The sequence below is a fragment of the Arachis hypogaea genome, chromosome 3, assembly GCF_003086295.3.
Source record: "Arachis hypogaea cultivar Tifrunner chromosome 3, arahy.Tifrunner.gnm2.J5K5, whole genome shotgun sequence".
In the NCBI taxonomy this organism is placed as follows: domain Eukaryota; kingdom Viridiplantae; phylum Streptophyta; class Magnoliopsida; order Fabales; family Fabaceae; genus Arachis; species Arachis hypogaea.
Window position 1 is genome coordinate 141,923,113 of NC_092038.1, and position 19,196 is coordinate 141,942,308.

Sequence of the window (19,196 nt, forward strand, 5' to 3'; positions counted from 1 at the left end):
ATCTTTTAAAAAAAGATGTAAATTATAACTTCTCAAAAAAGATGTTTTTTTTTATTTTTCTAGTGCTTTTACTTTTATTACTAAAATTTGCCAAACACGTTAAAAAATAAAAAAGATATTTTTTTAACAAAATAATGACGCCCAAACAAGCACTTAATATGTTACATTCGAGTTTGAATTTTAGCAATAATTATGTAGTAAATAGAACCTTTAAATATGTGTGTAAGTGTGATATAATACATAAAATTGAGAATTGTCCAATCCATCCCACAAAAAAAAATTGTTTCTTTTGCTTGTCACTGTTCATTCCATAAAATGTCAATTTTTCCAAATTGATATTTGATGCCATCTTATCTTTTACTCTATTTGCTTATTTGTTACTCTATTTGCCCATTTGGTCAATCATGCGTGTCCCTTAGTTTTGGATCATAAATCTCCTTCAACCAACACACACAGATATGCTTATGTTAATTGATCCTAATTGATTAATTGCTGTCTCAAATTTAACAATATAATCAAATTTAAATTGCTCATTTATTCTTGCAACTAGCCAAATACTAAAAAAAGAAGAATTAGGGTTTGTCATTCACTATGTTGTAACTGTATGGATGGTGTTTGACATAATGCCTAATAGGATTACTGATTGCTACTCATTTATCTTGCTGATGGGATGCAGCCACTTGAGGAGTCAGGACTCTCAATTTCAAGAAAGCTTGTGAGTAAAGTTTTCCTAGAAGACTGTGGTTTTCCTGAAGTTGATGATGATGATGTTGATTTTAGCTTATTTTGTGCTTCTATTTCAATCTTGGTAGCATCTTGTATAGCCAAAATGACTTCTTGCATCCTTGGCCTTGATGCACCATGCTGTTGCACACATTGCATTGCAATCTCAACAACCCTCCAAATGGATTCAATCTTCGCATTCCCTGCTATACAAGGGTCAATCATCCTCATCACATCGCCTTTTCGGATTAAAGGTCTTGCCTGCAAAATTTTCATTTTCATCTACCATGAATTCTTTAGCTGAAATCCATAATGTTAAAGAAAGACTAGTTAAATTATTCAAAATAATATATACCCAGTGAACAATATTCATATCATCACCATAATCTTCTGGTGACACAGGCTTTCTTCCAGATATCAGTTCTAGAAGAACAACTCCAAAACTATACACATCACTCTTTTCTGTCAACTGTTGATTTGCATAGTACCTGCTTATAGAGAAAAGTACAAACTCAGTTCAGAACATTCAGAAGTAAAGAAACTGTTGATCATAAGAATTTGAGACCCCATGGCTTACTCAGGATCGAGGTAACCTATGGTTCCCCTTGCAATGCTTGATATGTGAGTTAAATCTTCTTCGGCTAGCCTAGAGAGTCCAAAATCTGACACTTTTGCTCTCATATTGATGTCTAAAAGAATATTGCTGGTCTTTACATCTCGGTGAATGATGCTGGGATTGCATCCTCTGTGCAAGTATTCAAGACCTGTAGAAAATAAGTCTGTTTGTTCAACTGTTAACTTGGAAGAACTTAACTGGACTGAGAAAGGTAATTTTACTACTGAACCTTTGGCTGCATCTTCTGCAATTCGAAGTCGACTTAGCCAGTCTAAGTTCTTTTGCTTGGAAGGTTCTGTGAAAACATTGGAAACACATGTCATGGGACAATTTGTAGTGCTAAATAAACAGATTAAACGAAAACGTAGGATTTAGTTGTTAGACCATGAAGGTGATCCCTTAAAGTGCCATTGTGCATATACTCATAAACCAGAATATGCTGATATTCTTCTTCACAGTATCCAATCAGAGGAACCAAGTTCCTGTGATGAATTCTTGATAAGAGGGCTACCTGCATTTGTTATTCTACAATCAAAGGTCTGAAAATTAAGAATTTCATATATTCTCGTAGTTTCTCTTGTCTATTTGTGGAGAATGCCATGCTAATAATAAAATATACTGAATACAACTCCTTTGGTTGAACTGCATTTCTGCAGGTAGAAAAATTCTTTGTAACTGAATTAAAGTTCACCTCATTAACAAATTGGCGGTTCCCATGGCTGGATGAATCAGTCATAGTCTTAACTGCAACCTCTTTTCCATCTTTCATTCTCCCATAATAAACAGATCCAAAGCTTCCTTTGCCAATTTTCTTCGAAAAATCATCAGTAGCTTCTTTCAAATCTGAGAGTGCTATATAGCAAGTGGTACCTTCATCCGTTAAATTTCCTCGAACCAATGAATATGCAGTTGAAGGTTTAGTGCTTTTGTGTGCAGAAACACCTGCTGGACATGAGAATGCTAAGTTGAAAAAATTGTAGTTAAAAAAAAAAGAGCTTAAATAGTATCGAATTTGAATTGACCAACTAGCCTTTTTGTCTCGTTTGAGATTTCCTTCTCTGCAGCAGTAGTAACAAAGTACCTATGAACAATAGTAATAGAATTGCTAGTACTCCAATTGAAATTCCAAGTATCAACTTGAAATGCTTCTTGCTCCCTCTATGTAGTCCAATATTTCCATCATAGCTAGAAGACAGAATAATTGTGGTTACAAGACTAGCTGAAAAGATCATACTATCATACAATTGTGGATCATAATCTAATCTTACATTAAAATACAAGAAAGATTTGCTGTTGCTAAGCTTACTTACTTGAAAACAAATTTTCCAGATATTAATCTTGCTGGTATTTCCCCACTAAAGGAATTATTCTGTATGAACCTGCCATAAATTCACAATTCTGGTATGATTGATAAAAATACAAGGATAATTATATGGTGCTTCGAATGAGAAATAATTGGAAATAATTTGATCCATAAATCAAAGTTTGAAATGAGAAACATCCATGAATATAAGTATACATACAGTGCTTGTAAACTTGGCAAACTACCCAGGTAAGATGGTAGAGGACCAGTCAATTTGTTGTTTTCTAAATGGCTGCAAGAGTCATCAGTTGAAAAAATGAAAAGAAACTTAAGAAAAGAAATAAAGAAAGAAGGAACTTACACAATCTTTAGATTTATAAGATTGCTCATGTCAGGTAGTGTTCCTGTAAGTGAGTTTCCATCTAACCACCTGAGCGAATAGGATTATATTACAAGGAAAACCAGTAAGGAAAAAAACTAAAGCAATTTTTTATTTTTTATTTTTTTAAATATAATGATGTACTTACAACTCTGTCAAAGCATCCATGTTATTCAGTTCAGGTGGGATTTCACCTGTCAAATTCCTTCTTGATAGAACTCTAAAATAAGTAGTTGGAATTTGTAAAATTGTAGTCAGTTTCAACTTCCGGTATATATTAAATAAGCAAAATGTGATGTCAACTTTTGAAATATTTGATGATGATTTTCCATTATAGTGCTTCCAAATTTACTCCAACTGTGTAGAAATGATCATAACAGATAGCCCATTCTACAATACTGAGTTAATATGGCAATGCACTTGATTAATGTTGGAATGGAACAAAATTTTCAACACAAAAAAGATTGAAGATGTTACATTTTTGAAATTCTTGGAGGTGTAGTGGCACTGCAATTTATCCACTCCCAGGGAGTTGGAACACAAGGATCACCTTCATTCATTTGCAAACTTTCAGCAGACGCCGATCGCAATGCATTTACAACAGTTGCTGCAAAATGAAAATAAGAGTATAAATCATTTCAATGGAACAACCAAGTAATCTGCATGTTCCATACAAGCAATGCTATATGTGCAATTGTATACTGATATCAGTAACTTACAATCTTGCCTGTCAGTCTTTGAAGCAATCCGTACATATTTGCTTATTTCCATTGCATTAAGGAGAGGTCCTCGAGTAGAATCCGGGGTTGCAACAAAGTTGAATGACAGAACAAAATCCAGACTCACATTCATGTAACTTGGTTCATAAAGAATGTAGCTACCATTGACATTCTCAGCAATGTTAACAACTGCATTGCTATAGTCAGGTATATAAGGCTGCTTCAACTTGAATTTTCGAACCTCATTTTTACCAAGATCTTCAATTTCTGCGAAATACGCGTATGCGCGAGCATTGGCAGGGAAATCCTCTAAATTCAATCTATAGCTAAGTACTCCTTTTGTGCCAACAACTGCAGTTTGCATAACTCTAACAGGCGGATACTCTCTTGTCCCTATATCTATGTTCCTTGTAGTACTAATTCTCTCTGTTCCGGGTGCCACCCCTACAAGAAAATTTTGCCTTCTAGCTAGATCAGAATCCCAAATTCTATCATATGGATCATCCGGGTACCTGACATTAATACAAAGATTAAATCAAGACCATGCTTAACCAAGCTGCAATATTTCAAACACTTTTAAGGCTACAAGGCTCCACACCTGAGAGATGCCTCACTTGGAGCACCAAAATTGATTCTTGCAGCTACTTTCAAGTAGTAGTTATCCTCATAATCAGTGGCATACATAGAAAGATTCAAGGGTCTAAGCTCAAGAGTAGATATAAAAGGAGAACCAGTTGTGGCACAACACATGCAAACATCAATGGAATTTGTGGGTGCCCTTATAATCATTTCTTCAATATACACTCTTTTAGCATCATATATAGAGATAGTGGCCCATTTTGTTGCATCCAAATAGAGCTGAAACTGAGGGTATGTGCCTCCATTTTTCAGCATTCCATATTGAAATGTTGCTCTAACAAGATACCTTCTTCTCTCAACTGTGCTTAGTGTGTAACATTGTTTCTTGCTGTCAATGGGAAAGTCTCGGCGCGTTCGATACTGAACCATGGTTCCTCCATTTGGAGCATCTTCTACTTCCACTGGAGTTCCATGGTGCATCTTGTCAGAGTCTGAAATCCATGACAACCCTGTGCTTCCATCAGTGTAGTTACTTTTCCCTCCACAATCAATGCTAACAAATTCTACATGACATGGTTTCAAATGAATAAATAAACTGATGAAGTTTCATGTTTCAATAGTTTTTCCTTCAACTGAGAATTCAATTGAGGAGCATAAGACTAAAGAAAATTACCTTCAAGTTGTGAAACAGAAAGTGGAGTCAGCATAAGAAGTATTATACTCAGGAAGAGAGAAAATAAATCCATAGAGGTAAAGCAAGACAACATAGGAAATCTTTGATTCAAGAATGTTTTAAGTGATTGATTATGTTAACAGTTAATATCTGTCAGTTCAGTATCTTCAACTGCTATGTCCCAATAATTACATTTCAACTTTTCTCTGATTGATAAGTTTGGTTGATTGTTCATTCACGTTCTTATATCTTTATCATTTGGGGTTAGGAATCTTGTTTTTTCATTTTAGGCACAACTTTTTTTTTTCTCCTTTTTTTTTCCCATTCTGAAAAAGTGACACAAAAGTCCACAAGCTACAAAGTGAGAAAAAGATATATAGCATTTTTCGATCAATCCACTTGTTATTGTAAGAAAAATCCAAATTTAATTTTTCCTGGTTATCAAATTTGTCTTGGGCGCCATGGGACAAGAAGAAGATATTTATATGATGGTAAGATTTGGTCTCTCCTTAGATATTTTAATAGTTTTTTAGACAGAATTTCAAACCACCCTTTGAATTTTTTGGTATAATTTGGTGATATAATATGAATTAAAGGGAGGAACAACATAACTGTGATTAAAGGATGACAAATACAAACGATTAAAAGTGGAGGTAGGTGATTAGAATGGAAGGGGGCTTAAATTTAGGCACTTTACTTCCTTTAATTAGTGCTTTATCAGAGCGCATAAACCTGTGAAATTGTATAAATAAATAACTTTGAACAATGTTGTGCTCTCTCTGCTTTCTAGAGTTTGAAAAAGTATGCATGTCATGTGTGGCCTTGGTATCAACACTGTGGCCTGGGTCCCCTCTCCCCTCTCTCTCAAATCTCAATGCAATCAATTCCATGGGTTCCATCATCTTCTTTACAAGTATCCAAATTTCATTATTAAAATTTCATTAGCACCCTCACAGGATTTATAGTCTCAAAACTCAAGACTTTTTAAAAAAGGGATGAGCTTATCTACTACTCAACTAATTTAATATTGGTTCAAAAGGTTAAATGTAACATAATTAAGTATATATATATATATATTCAACCATATTACATATTTATTTAAACTATAATAATTATAATTGAAATTTTCACGTAGACATGTTTTTCAGTTGCAACATGCAATCAGAGAAAGACAGGTTGCAGAATATCTTCTGTTGTTTCTTCCTGAATCCTGAGATATTCCCCACATACACAGAACAGTGTTATTTGGCCATGCATTCAGCATAGCTTCTTCTTCAAGCAATAAATAAATAAATAAAATGGAAAATTTAATAAGAGATGTTGAGTCACTGAAAAGAAGAAGCAAAATTCTTCTTTTCTGTTTGAAGTCAACAAAAATGATTAGAGGTTACAAATGATACAGGTAGAGCATGATAAAGTTTAAAAAAAATTAAAGAACATTATAGAACTTAAGCTTGGTCTAGAATCAAGTATGATGCAAGTGGTTCTTATCAAATTAAAAGACTCATAAAACTACTTGCAAGTTGTCCACCTTGCATAATCAAAAGTTTAGTAAAAATTTGCAACTTGAAGATAAATTAGCTTAGTTGCAATTTTTGACTTAGTCAAGAAATGAGTTGTTACATAAGTTAATATTTATCAACTTGTCATACAACTTGATAAAGATGAATGTAAAAAAAGACTCTAGTACACACACTTGTGCAATTTGCGTGCGTTTGGTTGGTGTCCATGTACACCAAAAACATAGACACAGTGATACATGTCTATCGTTTGTTTGCTGAGACACAAATTTTTAATGGACACGGTCACACACAAGTGTTCATGAAATAGACACAATTGATAAGACACAAAATTTTACATTTTTATCCCTTCCTTTTTTTGAAATACCAATTATGTACCTTAACCCTAACCCCCTTTTTTCCCATTATCTTCTTCATTCTGAGTTTCTAACTCCAGAAAGGCAGAAACCTTCCAACATCCAGATACCTTTTTTCTCTTCCCTTCTCCTTCCTCCATCCTCCTTCTTCCATTGTTGTGTCCCTCCCTCATCCTTTCTCCCTCCTCCCTTCTTCATCTTCTTCTGTCACTACCCCATTCCCTCCATCACTCCTCCCTCTGCCACCGCCGCTGCTTCCACTCCTTGCCACTCATCCAGATCTGTACTTACCACTGCAACAGTCGCAGCGCCGTCGCCATACAGTTCTCACATAATAGAAAAATCGCATTGGCGTCACTGTCTAGCCGTAACGAGATAGCAAGTCGCACCGCCGTCGCATCGCTGTCATCGTCCACCTCTCGCGACCTAGCAACTCACAGCGTCGTCGTCATCCACCTCTCGCAACCCAGCATCTCGCAGCACCCACCCTTCCCAATATAGGAACACTCGTAGTGCCGTGCTATTCGACTTCCTCCGTTTTACAACTCCCATCGCCTTCCAGTTACTCGCAGCCGCTACTGTCTTCTTCTGCCCTTCTATTGTTGTTAGCGCCATCTCTCAATCTCTTGATTTTTTTTTTTAAATTTTGGTTTATTATCACTGTGATTGCTGGCTTGCCTCTCTTTCTCTCATTTTTTTTGAGATAGATAAATGATTGTTGTTAAGAAATTTATCACAATTTTTTTGTTAGTTATATATTTTGTTAGATGATGGTGGTGATTGTAGATCAGGGGCGAAGCTAGGTTAAAATTGAGGGAGGGGCCAAAAATTAATATTGTAATAGAAAAAAAAATAAAATAAAATTTTTAAGAGGGGCTAAAATAAAATTTGTACACAATTTATAAAGAAAATTTGAAGTTTGGGAGGGGCCATTGCCCCCCTTTTATTATATGTGGCTCCGCCCCTGTTGTAGATGGTGATAGTGGTGGTGGTAATAGTGTTACTGATGAGGGTAAATTTGGTATGTTGATATGAATGTAAATTAGTGTATTGTTATGTATATTGTTATCAAATATAATAAAAAAATTTGTGTATATTTATGTCTATGTATTGTTATGTCTTTGTGTCTCTGTCCATTACTTTGTGTCTTTGTTACCAAACGGAGCCTTTGTGCACAATTTGATCAACTTATAAATCAAATGCAGGTCCACAAAATACTATATATAAGTGGTTAAGGTATTTGCTAATGTATATCATATTTTGCATAGAATTAGTGAGTGAAACTTAGAGAAAAAAGTAGTAAGGTCTCTCATGTATATAATCTCTTTGCATGAATTTTCATAATATGTAAGAGAGTATTGTAGACTTCTCTATATATTGTGAGAGATTGTAATTTCACCACTTTGTCATATTATTTTCACTATTGTCTATATTCTTATTCAGTTCTATTTCTTGTTCGCACATTTTAGTTGCGTTATTTTGTCCCTATTAACTCTGGTACCTAACAGTGGTATCAGAGTTTTAGGTTCTTAATCTTCCGCTGCAAAAAGACAAGTTAATGTCAAAACCATGGCAACAAAATTTAAGATCGAAAAATTCAGTGTGAATAACTTTTTCCTTTGGAAACTGAAGATTAAGACAATTTTGAAAAAAAAGAATTGCTTAGAAGCAATAGAAGGCAGGCCTACCAGTACTCTTGATGACAAGTGGAAAGAAATGGAGGGAAACGCCGTTGCCAATTTACACTTGGCTATGGCAGAGTCTGTATTGTCAAGCATCTCCGAAAAACAGACAGCAAAGGAGATTTGGGAGGCACTCACTAAGTTGTACGAGGTAAAGTTACTTCACAACAAGATATTCATGAAAAGGAAGCTCTATACTCTTCGTATGAGTGAATCCACATCAGTGACGGATCACATCAACAATATTAATACTATATTTTTACAACTGACATACATGAAGTGTCAAATTGTAGAAAATAAACGTGTTGAACTTCTTCTCCAAAATTTACCAGACTTGTATGGTCAGCATCACAAATAACAACATTGTTGATCAACTTCGATTTGATGATGTTGCTGTCGCTATTCTTGAAAAAGAAAGTAGGCGCAAAAATAAAGATTATCGAACGAAAAGTTCAAAACAAGTAGAAGCTTTGTCGGTGATGAGAGGCGGATCAACGGAACGTGGCTCTAGTAGGAGTCAAAGTCGTGGTAGATTAAGGTCTTGAAAGAAAAACCTTACTTGTTACAATTGTGGCAAGAAAGGACACTTGAAGAAAGATTGTTGAATAAATGACCATTTGTACCCATGAGAGATGAAAACGCTGATATTTGTATCCATGATATCCTGAAACTAAAGTTATACCCATGATAGATGCCCTCCGTGTGACAAAAGTGTCCTGGCCTGGATCTGAGCTTGGTTCGTGGGAATCCGATCCTAAGTGGCACTCCAAACCCCCCAAATCCATATCTTAGTTGTCCATCTTAGGGTATTCCAAACTCCCGTGGCCGCTAGATCCAGAAGACCTTCAACAACATCAAGATCACCATCCTCTGCGGTTTCGTCACCATCCTTGTCCTTCGCGGTACCATCGGTGTCAACCTCTCCTCCTCCGACGCTGATGCCGTCAACCAGAGTCTCATCAAGGAGACCAACCGCATTCTCACTGAGATCCACTCTGACTCTGACCCCGACGACAACGACACCCCTTTCAGTCCTAACGCCCTGCCGCCTTCTCCTTAGTCCCCAAGATCTCCGATTGGGATCAACAACACCAACAATGGCTCCAGCAAAACCCTGAATACCCAAATTTTGTGAGAGGTAAAGCTTGAATCTTGCTCCTCATTAGTTCACCACCAAAACCCTGTGACAACCCAATTGGTGATCATTACTTGTTGAAGTCGATTAAGAACAAAATTGGTTACTGTAGATTGCACGGGATTGAGATTGTGTACAATTTGGCGCATTTGGATAAGGAACTTGCTGGGTATTGGGCCAAATTTCCAATGATTAGAAGGTTGATGTTCTCACACCCTGAGGTGGAGTGGATTTGGTGGATGGATAGTGATGCTTTCTTCACTGACATGGTTTTTGAGCTTCCTTTGTCTAAGTATGATGATTACAATTTGGTACTTCATGGATTTGAATACCCTAAGATGGAAAACTACACCAATAATAACTAAGATATGGATTTGGGAGTTTAGAGTGCCACCTAGGATCGGATTCCCACGAACCAAGCTCAGATCCAAGTCAGGGCACTTTTGTCACACGGAGGGCATCTATCATGTGTATAACTTTAGTCTCAGGCTATCATGGGTACAAATGTCAGCATTTTCATCTCTTATGGGTACAAATAGTCATTTATTCAAAGATTGTTGGTTCAACAAGAAGAGCATGGAAATGTCTTGTGCATCAAAGCTGCTATTAGTCATGAAGACAATAAACCACTAGCTGATGTTTGGCTATTGGATTGTGCAGTAACATATCACATAACTCCACATCATGAGTGGTTTAGCACTTATGAACCTATTTCAAAAGTATTTGTACTCATGGGAGATGATCATGCCTTAGAAATTGTGGGAATTGGTACCATCAAAATTAAGATGTTTGATGGTTCCATCCATACAGTTCAAGGTGTAAGACATGTGAATGGCCTGAGAAAAAATTTGTTATCTGTTGGGCTATTAGATTCTCAAGGGTACAAGATTAATATTGAAAGTGGATCGTTGAAGGTGACTAATAGTGCTCCTGTGATCATGAAGATAAAATGGCTAACAACCAATCTCTACATGCTTTCTGGAGATACAATTTGAGATGCAGAAGCATCAGATGTATCTGCAAACCAAGAAGACACAACGATGTTGTGGCATCACAAATTAGGCAATATGTCAGAACGTGATCTACAAGTTCTTGCAGAATGTAATCTCCTTCCAGGGATTAAAATAGTGAATATATCTTTCTGTGAGCACTGTGTGACAAGCAAGCAGTATAAATTAAAGTTTGAAATATCAACTGTTAGAAGTAAGCACATACTAAACTTGATTCATTCTAATTTATGAGAATCACCAGAATGATCACTAGGAGGAGCAAAATATTTTGTCTCCTTCATAGATGATTATTCACGAAGAGTGTGGGTATTCCCCATCAAGAAGAAGTCAGATGTGTTTCCAGTATTCAAGGAGTTTAAAGCGCGAATAGAGCTTGAAATTGGAAAGAAAAATAAAGTGTTTGATGGCAGACAATATAGGAGAATACACTGATGGTGATTTTATTGCATTTTGCAAGCACGAGGGTATTCAGAGACAATTCACAGTTGCATATACACCTCAACAAAATGGTGTTGCCGAGTGGATGAATAGAACTCTTCTAGAAAGAATTCGAGCTATGTTACAAACTGCAGGATTAGCTAAGTCTTTCTGGCCAGAAGCAGTTAAAACAGCCTGCTATAATTGGGTTGAAAACTCCAATGGAGATGTGACAAAGTAAGCCACCTGATTATTCTTCTCTCTATATGTTTGGATGTCCTGTTTATGTGATGTTCAATACCCAAGAAAAAACAAAGCTTGATCCTAAATCAAGAAAGTGTATCTTACTGGGCTATGCTAACAATGTAAAGGTGTATCCTTTGTGGGACCCCAATGTCCACAAAGTTATTATCAGTAGAGATATTATATTTGCTGAAAACGAGTTGTAAAAAGAGCAAGAAAACAACAGTAGCACTGAAGAAACTACTACAATACATGAATGGTAAGTCTAGAGAAAAAGACTCTTCTGAAGCAGAACCTGAGCAAGTTGAATAAGGACCAACTAAAGCTCGCAGAATTGAAAAAAACCATCATTGCATGCCGACTATGTCATGACTTGCCATGATGCATATTTTGTTATTGAAGCTGGAGAACCATCAACCTTTCAAGAGGCTATTGAAAGTCTAGATTCTTTTTTATGGATGACAGCCATGCAAGAAGGAATGGAAGCATTATGCAGAAACAAGACGTGGGAGCTTGTCCTACTCCCGGACAAAAGGAAAGCAATTGGTAACAAATGGATTTACAAAATAAAGTGTGACAATTACAATCAGATAGAACGTTATCGTGCAAGACTAGTGGTGAAGGAATTTGCTCAGAAAGAAGGTATTGATTTCAATGAAATTTTTTCTTCAGTAGTTAAAATTTTTACATTAAGAGTAGTTCTTGCTATATGTGTTGTGTATGACTTACATCTTACATCTAGAACAACTAGATGTAAAGACTGTCTTTCTTCATAGTGAACTTGAAGAAAAAAGTATATATGCTCTAACCAGAAGGCTTTGAAGAATCAGGAAAAGAAAACTTGATTTGCAAGTTAACCAAAATTCTGTACGGCTTAAAGTAGGCGCCGAGATGTTGGTACAAGAGATTTGATTCCTTCATTATTAGCCTTGATTACAATATACTTCAGTCAGACTATTGTACTTATTAGAAGAGGTCTAGTAATGATGATTTCATCATTCTGCTGTTGTACGTGGATGACATATTGGTGATAGACCCCAACAAAGATTATGTCCAGGAATTAAAGGCTCAGTTGGTTAGGGAGTTCGATATGAAGGATATGGGGATGCAGATTTGCCAAGACAGAAAAGATAGGAAGATTTGGCTATCCCAAGAAAATTACTTGATGAAGGTCTTGCGGCGCTTTAACATGCAAGAGTGTAAGCCAATATCAACCCCACTTCTTGTCAATTTTAAATTATCTTCTGAGATATGTCCTAGTAGTGAAGCAGAAAAGATAGAAATGTCTTGAATGTGGGAAGTCTTATGGTCGGCAGATTCATGACAAATCCAGAAAAAGAGCACTAGAGTGCTACGAAGAGGATCCTGAAATATATCAAAGGAACCTTTAATATTACTTTATATTTTGGAGAATCTGAATTTACCATAAAAAATTATGTTGACTCTGATTTCGTAAGAGATCTTAACAAAAGAAAATCCACTACAGGCTATGTGTTCACACTTGCAGGAAGTGCAGTAAGTTAGTTATCAAAATTACAAGTAGTTGTAGCATTATCAACTACAGAAGTTAAATATATGACAACTACGCTATCTTGTAAGGAAGCAATTTGGTTGCAAAGGTTAATGGAGGAACTCGAACGCAATCAGGTTATGATTCTAATATTTTGTGACAGTCAGAGTGCCTTGCACATTGCAAGGAATCCAGTCTTTCACTCAAGAACGAAGTACATAGGCGTTCAATATCATTTTGTTCGTGAAGTAGTGGAGGAAGGAAAAGTGGATATGCAAAAAATCCACATCAATGACAATTTTGCATATATCATGACAAAACTAATCAATACAGATAAATTTAATTGGTGCAGATCTTCTCTTGACTTATTGAAAATATGAGCAGTATGAATACACCAAAAGAATAATTTTGAGTGGGAGATTGTGAAAAAGAAGAAGCAAAATTCTTCTTTTGGTTTAAAGTCAACAAAAATAGCTAGAGGTTATAAGTGATACAAGTCGAGCATGATGAAGTTTCAAGAAAATTAAAGAACATTATAGAACTAAAACTTGGTTTAGAATCTTAGAAAACTCATGAAACTACTTGTAAGTTGTCCAACTTGCATAGTCAAAGTTCTAATAAAAATTTACAACTTGAAGATAAATTAGTTTAGTTACAATTTTTGACTTAGTCTAAGAATGAGTTGTTACATAAGTTAATATTTATCAACTTGTCATACAACTTGATAAAAATAAATGTACAAGAAGACTCTAGTACACACACTTGTGCAATTTGTGCACAACTTGATCAACTTATAAATCAAATACACCTCCACAAAATATTTTATACAGAGAGTTAAGACATTTGCTAATATATGTCATGTTTTGCATAGAACTAGTGAGTAAAATTTATAGAGAAAAGTAATAAGGTCTCTCATATGTATAATTCCTTTGCATGAATTTTCATAATATATAAGAGAATATTATAGACTTCTTTATATATTGTAAGAGATTATAATTTTACCATTTTATCATATTATTTTTATTATTATCTATATTTTTATTCAATTCTATCTATTTCTCATTCACAAATTTTAGTTGCATTATTTTGTCCCTGTTCATATATCATCTATGTTCCTGGTTGCCTACACGGTTATCTGTGGCCCATACTTTTAATATTTGGCAGAATATTTAAAGGGTCAGCCAAACACGCCCCTTCTTGGTCACGCTTTTGGGCCTTAAGACTTGTGGAATAAGGACAGGCCTATAAACTGGACCGACAGTGATATACTGATATGCATTTATGTGACCCAATTTATCTTTTTCTTTATTTATTAAAAAAAAAAATCCTTTCTAACTGCATTGTGCCGAGTCAATAATGCTCTATGATTCTATGTACTTGACTCATTCATGAACAGCCTCCACAGATTAAAGTAGGTAACCAAAATATGAGTAACAAATGTACTTATTAAATTTAAATTAAAGGCTTGATGTATATAGATAAGGTCAAGAGCCAAGACACTTTAAAGTAGAGGATGTAAATAGGTGACAACTGGTTTCAACAAGAAAAAAAATTGTTGCAGCCGCGCATTATTAATGTCCCTTATGCAAGAAAGATGAGAAAAAGAGAGGGAGGGAAAAGTTTTTGAGAGGACTGAAACCGAAAGCACAAAATGTTAGACTTTAGAGTAGGGGAGTAAATAAATATGATACTATACAATGTGTCTTGCTATGAGACTCTAACCAGATTAGACAATTATCAAAGACAAATGGTTAAACACGCTGCATTGCAGTTGACCACAGAGAATTGAATTAATGCGCAAGAAAAATAGGTAACAAAGTGAGAGAAGGCATCCTTTTCTTTCCTTAATAATCCTTATATGGTGGCCAAGTTTGAATATTAAGCTAACTTCTTTTCTATCTATCTATCTATCTATCTATCTACCCTCTCACAACAAGGTCTCTTTCTCTCTTTCATCTTCCTTCTTCATCTGCTTGTCTTCTTCTTTATTTAGAGATACCCCTCCTTCTAATCCATGCAATAATCAATATTCTCTTTGTGGTACAACAAACAAATTAAAATAGCTCCCTTGGAGTAGCAACAACAACATAGCTTTCTTTTACTATATCACCCTTTTCCGTTTTCCCTTCTATTTTTTGTTCTTTTCTTCTTCCTTGTTGGGACTTAATGGTGCAAATACAATCCAATAGTTCTTTCAGAGAATCTCTCAAGGCTCTTGAAGATGATATCCAACATGCCAACACACTGTAAGAAATTTTCTTTCTTCTTCTTAGATATCAGTTTCAAAAACTATCACAAATATCAATTTTTTTAATATACCATTTTGTCCAAATTGACTGCTACATAAATAAAGAAAAATTCAAAATTGCAGGGCATCAGCACTCCCTAGAGATTATAATGGGAGCTATATCCAAATGAAATTATGTTACAGCCCTTTTGCTCCTCTTTTCTTGTCATTGATTGAGTGGTTGGATTTTAGTTGCACAGATGATATTCCCCATTGTTTGGGATTACTCCACATTCTTATATCCAATGTGAGTCATCATATCATCACCATTTTCCCACTTTCATGCCCTTATTTTCCTCTTTTCTACATCTAGTTTCAATGAACTTGCTGCATACTATGTTTTTATATAGGTATACATTGATGGAATGCCATCTATTTCCTCAAAAGAAAGGATAGCCTCTCTAAGAGAATTCTATGGTATGTTATGTCTTCCTTCTTGCCTCTTTAATCAATTTTTTCACTTCAATTATGTGATTGACTTGTTTAAAATGGTGAAAATTCTCCTGCAGCTGTAATATACCCTTCGCTCCTATTACTCGAAGGCGAGTTCAATGTGTCCAGAATCAGAGACCACAGAAGCAATTGCAGCCAAATTGTGAGCAGAAAAAGGCTTGAAAAGTTTCTTGATGAAGACCAAGAGGGAGATGATGAATGTGACATATGCATGGAGAAGAGCAGGAAGATGGTGCTTCCTAATTGTGTGCATTCCTTGTGCATTAGCTGCTTCCATGATTGGTACACTCAAATCAAACACTTTGATACACTTGTTCTGTTCTCAAATTAAGTGTGGCCAATTATTTGATGTTGCTAATAAAGTGTGACATGAAATCTTGTAGGTATTTGAGATCAGAATCATGTCCATTTTGCCGTGGAAGCCTCAAAAGGGTTAGTTCTACAGATTTATGGGAGGTTATTGGAGACAGTGATGTAATTGACCGAGCTACACTTGCAATGGATAATATAAGACGTTTCTACCTTTTCATGGAAACTTTGACACTTAATATCCCTGATGCACATGTCTATGCATTTAACTACATGTTATGAATTGATTTGAATTCAATGTAAATTGGAAGATGATTACTACTTGTAAGAAAATTTTGAAACTTGTGTAATCTGTAATGAACATGTTGAAGTGCCCTTCTCAATTATGAATTGTATATAGATGTAATTAATCAAAACAAATCAAGTGCTGATAAGCCTAAGATTGTTGTTGCCAATTGAAGGTGCAATAAGGTTATGCCAGTTTAGTGTTTTACTCATTTTAAAAAAAAGATTTAATATGAGTTCTCATAAGTTGGCAAAAACTGTAATGCCTTGATCAACTAGGCAAGTGAACAATGTTGATTCTATCAAATTGGAGGACAGAACTAAGACTAATTTTCTTCTAAATGCTTTGCTTGTTGCTCACACTAATTTTAGTTCCTCAAGATAGCGTTTATTTTCATCGACTGAAACTAAGATGGGAGAGTAAGATTTAGTATTGTGTTTGGTGGTCTGGAACTAAAATTTTAGTCCCTTCAATATCTCCAGAAATTGGAAATACAGAGGACTGAAATTTTTTGGGATGGAAATTGAAATTTTAATAATATTTCTTCTCAAAAATATTTTTATTTAACTTTTCAAATTTTAAATCTACCATTCAATCTCTATATTTATCTTAAATTAGACATAATACTGACACATAACTCAATTTAGTATATTTTACACCAAACACAATATAAAGACTCAATTTAATTTCTGTCTTTCAGTCTCCATTTTCCGGTCTCAACTCTCAATCCCTGTCTTTTTTTCAAATGTAGCCTAATAACTTTCATCATAGTAGTCCCATGCCACACTGACATGTTAATTTACCTGTATTTGATTATTCATACTGTCTAGTTCATACTTCGTCCCTATAATTAAAAGGATTGTTTGACAAAAAAGTTAAAATAAAAATTTTATGTTCAAAAAGTAATTTTTTATCCTATGGTCTTATCTATTAAGTCTGGAAAAGATAGATACACACAATTTTGTTAGAAGTTGAACATGCACCTCGAATTACAAGACAACAACTTTAGCATTATTCCAACTTCCAAGACTCACCTTTGTTATAATCTCCATGTTAAAGAGAGAGAGACACAGAACCTAAAGTCCTTAAGATTCTGTTTAAGAGATGAAGTTCTAGAAATGACCCTGTGATATCCCAAATGGAAAGTGACTCAAATGATAAGTAGAATGGATTACAGTGTTTCAGCAATAACAATAGGACCACATATATTATATTACTTTGTTCTCAAAAAAGTATTTGAAAGCAAGTGGTTCAAAATGATTAGTTGCAATCAAGCATACACTCTAATTTCAATTCTTATTGCATTACACAACATATTCTCATATAGTCACAGACAGAATAATGAAAAAAAAAAAAAAACCTTGACAATGAAAAAGTAAATAAATTCCAAAGAGAATAAGCCAGGTAAAAAGAGCTACTGAGGAAAGCATCATAGAGGGAGAACAAGGCAGAAACCATTTTCATTAACTTTGAATTAAATTAATGAAAAGCTATATTCCACTTAGCATAAGTTGCAAGGACTTGATCCTATTAACTATTTTTTATGTTCATTTTTTCCAATCATAAGAAGCCTCACCACCCTCTCTTTTAAGTAAATAATTCTCTCCTTATCATAAAAGAATTTCCTAGTGGGAATTTTTTGTTAGGTTCATTCACTCATTTAATTTATCAGTTTTTTTTTTTTTTTTGGCTTATTACAATTAGTTTCCTTTTTCCTTTTCCTAAAACTTCTTCCGTACCCTCACCCCACTACACAAAATGTATGCCTTTGAATCCAAAACTTACTTTTCTACAAAGACAAAAAGAGAAGAAAGCTAGTTAACTATATGAACAAAAAGGTCTCTATTTATTTAAATATGAATAAAGCTTGTGACTAAGGTTATGGAATGAAATCAATCTCAATCAATAGTATATAGAAAAGGAGTGGGGGAAAACAAGAAGAAATAAAAAGAAGCAAGAAGTGCATATTGCTTTAGCTACTACTGTTGGTAATGGAACTTAATTAAATGATAATTGGTTGGAAATAAATGATTATTTAAAAGAGGTTTATAAAAGATGTCACATTTGAGGGTGTGTGTGAAGTGTGAAGTGTCATGCGGTGCAGATGGAGCTATCTTGGCCTTTCAAATGTTAAGTTGGTTTGGTATCGTGGCCTCTATCAATGTACATGATTAACTACATACCTATCTATTATTCCTGGATCCTAGAATTGTTATCCATTGCATGCTGCTCTTGTAACCTTTTTTTTCTTTTATTTTTTGTATTATTAGTCACATAAAAATAATTTCACGTCTAAATGTATTAAGTAAAAATAATAATTAAAAATTTTAATTTAATTAAATACTTCAAACTATCTAATAATTTTTAATTATTATATTCATATAAAAATCAAATCAGTCAATGAACACTTTAGAATATAAAAAGCAGGATAAATATTCGGTATTAATATAAAAAAATATTGAAGTATTATCAGAATTTATTATTTAATTATTAATATTTAAAAATATAAACTAAAATATGTTGTTAGATTACTAAATTAAAAGAATTGAATTAATAATTAAAAGTGATGACTAAAAATAATAAATTTTGATGACTTTTTAATATTTTTTTGATATAATATTCAAAACATTATGTTGAAGATGATTTGATGAATCAATAAAAGCTTTTCCTTAAAGTAAATTTGGATCAAATGCTTATAGAAATGCAACAACCAATAACTTTTTTTTTTTTTTTGTGTTAATTATATTCTTTGAATCGTCATTTCGGTCCCCGCAAACTTTTGCCATTGGACATATTCATTGTGGAGCACGTAACGGTCTATTCATCATGGTGGCATAATTGGATCCTTTTAGAAATACTTGAGTATTATATAACCCATTGCTCCTAATTAATTTATAACCACATATGTAATTTCTAATTTTAGTTTACTGCTTGGACTCCCCATTGAAATCTATTTCCACTTGTCTGCTAATTCCTATTTTCATTTACACTTAAGG

General features: G+C 34.4%; 2 protein-coding genes and 1 long non-coding RNA gene across 9 annotated transcripts; 2 read left to right on the forward strand and 1 right to left on the reverse strand.

The window, feature by feature from the left end:
* Positions 1-512: 512 nt before the first annotated feature.
* Positions 513-5,345, reverse strand: LOC112734803 (probable LRR receptor-like serine/threonine-protein kinase At1g67720). Of its 7 annotated transcripts, none has more exons than XM_025784266.3 (15): positions 4,993-5,345; positions 4,339-4,882; positions 3,741-4,252; positions 3,499-3,628; positions 3,170-3,241; positions 3,004-3,072; positions 2,863-2,934; positions 2,650-2,718; positions 2,370-2,524; positions 2,031-2,281; positions 1,724-1,850; positions 1,569-1,634; positions 1,301-1,487; positions 1,079-1,211; positions 513-984 (listed from the first exon to the last, which is right to left on the reverse strand). In XM_025784266.3, the coding sequence occupies exons 1-15, from the start codon at positions 5,084-5,086 to the stop codon at positions 655-657; spliced, it is 2,811 nt and encodes a 936-aa protein (XP_025640051.1). In that variant the 5' UTR covers positions 5,087-5,345; the 3' UTR covers positions 513-654. The 7 variants fall into 7 exon arrangements, with proteins under 7 accessions (XP_025640051.1, XP_072089824.1, XP_072089822.1 ...); XM_072233723.1 differs by having other exon boundaries at positions 2,421-2,524; positions 4,993-5,333; XM_072233721.1 differs by having other exon boundaries at positions 1,079-1,214; positions 2,421-2,524; positions 4,993-5,333.
* On the forward strand, positions 584-1,725 carry LOC114925089 (uncharacterized). The gene is made up of 3 exons (XR_011880486.1): positions 584-715; positions 813-977; positions 1,126-1,725. It is a non-coding gene; the product is annotated as an uncharacterized lncRNA (long non-coding RNA).
* A 9,054-nt stretch (positions 5,346-14,399) lies between the features above and the next one.
* LOC112734805 (E3 ubiquitin-protein ligase AIRP2) lies at positions 14,400-16,369 on the forward strand. The gene is made up of 5 exons (XM_025784271.3): positions 14,400-15,111; positions 15,237-15,399; positions 15,503-15,569; positions 15,662-15,887; positions 15,989-16,369. Exons 1-5 carry the CDS (start codon positions 15,032-15,034, stop codon positions 16,194-16,196), a joined length of 744 nt encoding a protein of 247 aa, XP_025640056.1. The 5' UTR covers positions 14,400-15,031; the 3' UTR covers positions 16,197-16,369.
* Positions 16,370-19,196: the final 2,827 nt, after the last annotated feature.

Coding starts and splice junctions, on each gene's coding strand:
- LOC112734803 (XM_072233720.1), bottom strand. CDS start 5,086: ATGTTGTCTTGCTTTACCTCTATGGATTTATTTTCTCTCTTCCTGAGT. Junction 2,282..2,369: donor ATCTCAAACGAGACAAAAAG/GCTAGTTGGTCA, acceptor CATGTCCAGCAG/GTGTTTCTGCACACAAAAGC. Junction 985..1,078: donor ATATGAATATTGTTCACTGG/GTATATATTATT, acceptor AAAATTTTGCAG/GCAAGACCTTTAATCCGAAA.
- LOC112734805 (XM_025784271.3), top strand. CDS start 15,032: ATGGTGCAAATACAATCCAATAGTTCTTTCAGAGAATCTCTCAAGGCT. Junction 15,400..15,502: donor TCCACATTCTTATATCCAAT/GTGAGTCATCAT, acceptor GTTTTTATATAG/GTATACATTGATGGAATGCC. Junction 15,570..15,661: donor CTCTCTAAGAGAATTCTATG/GTATGTTATGTC, acceptor ATTCTCCTGCAG/CTGTAATATACCCTTCGCTC.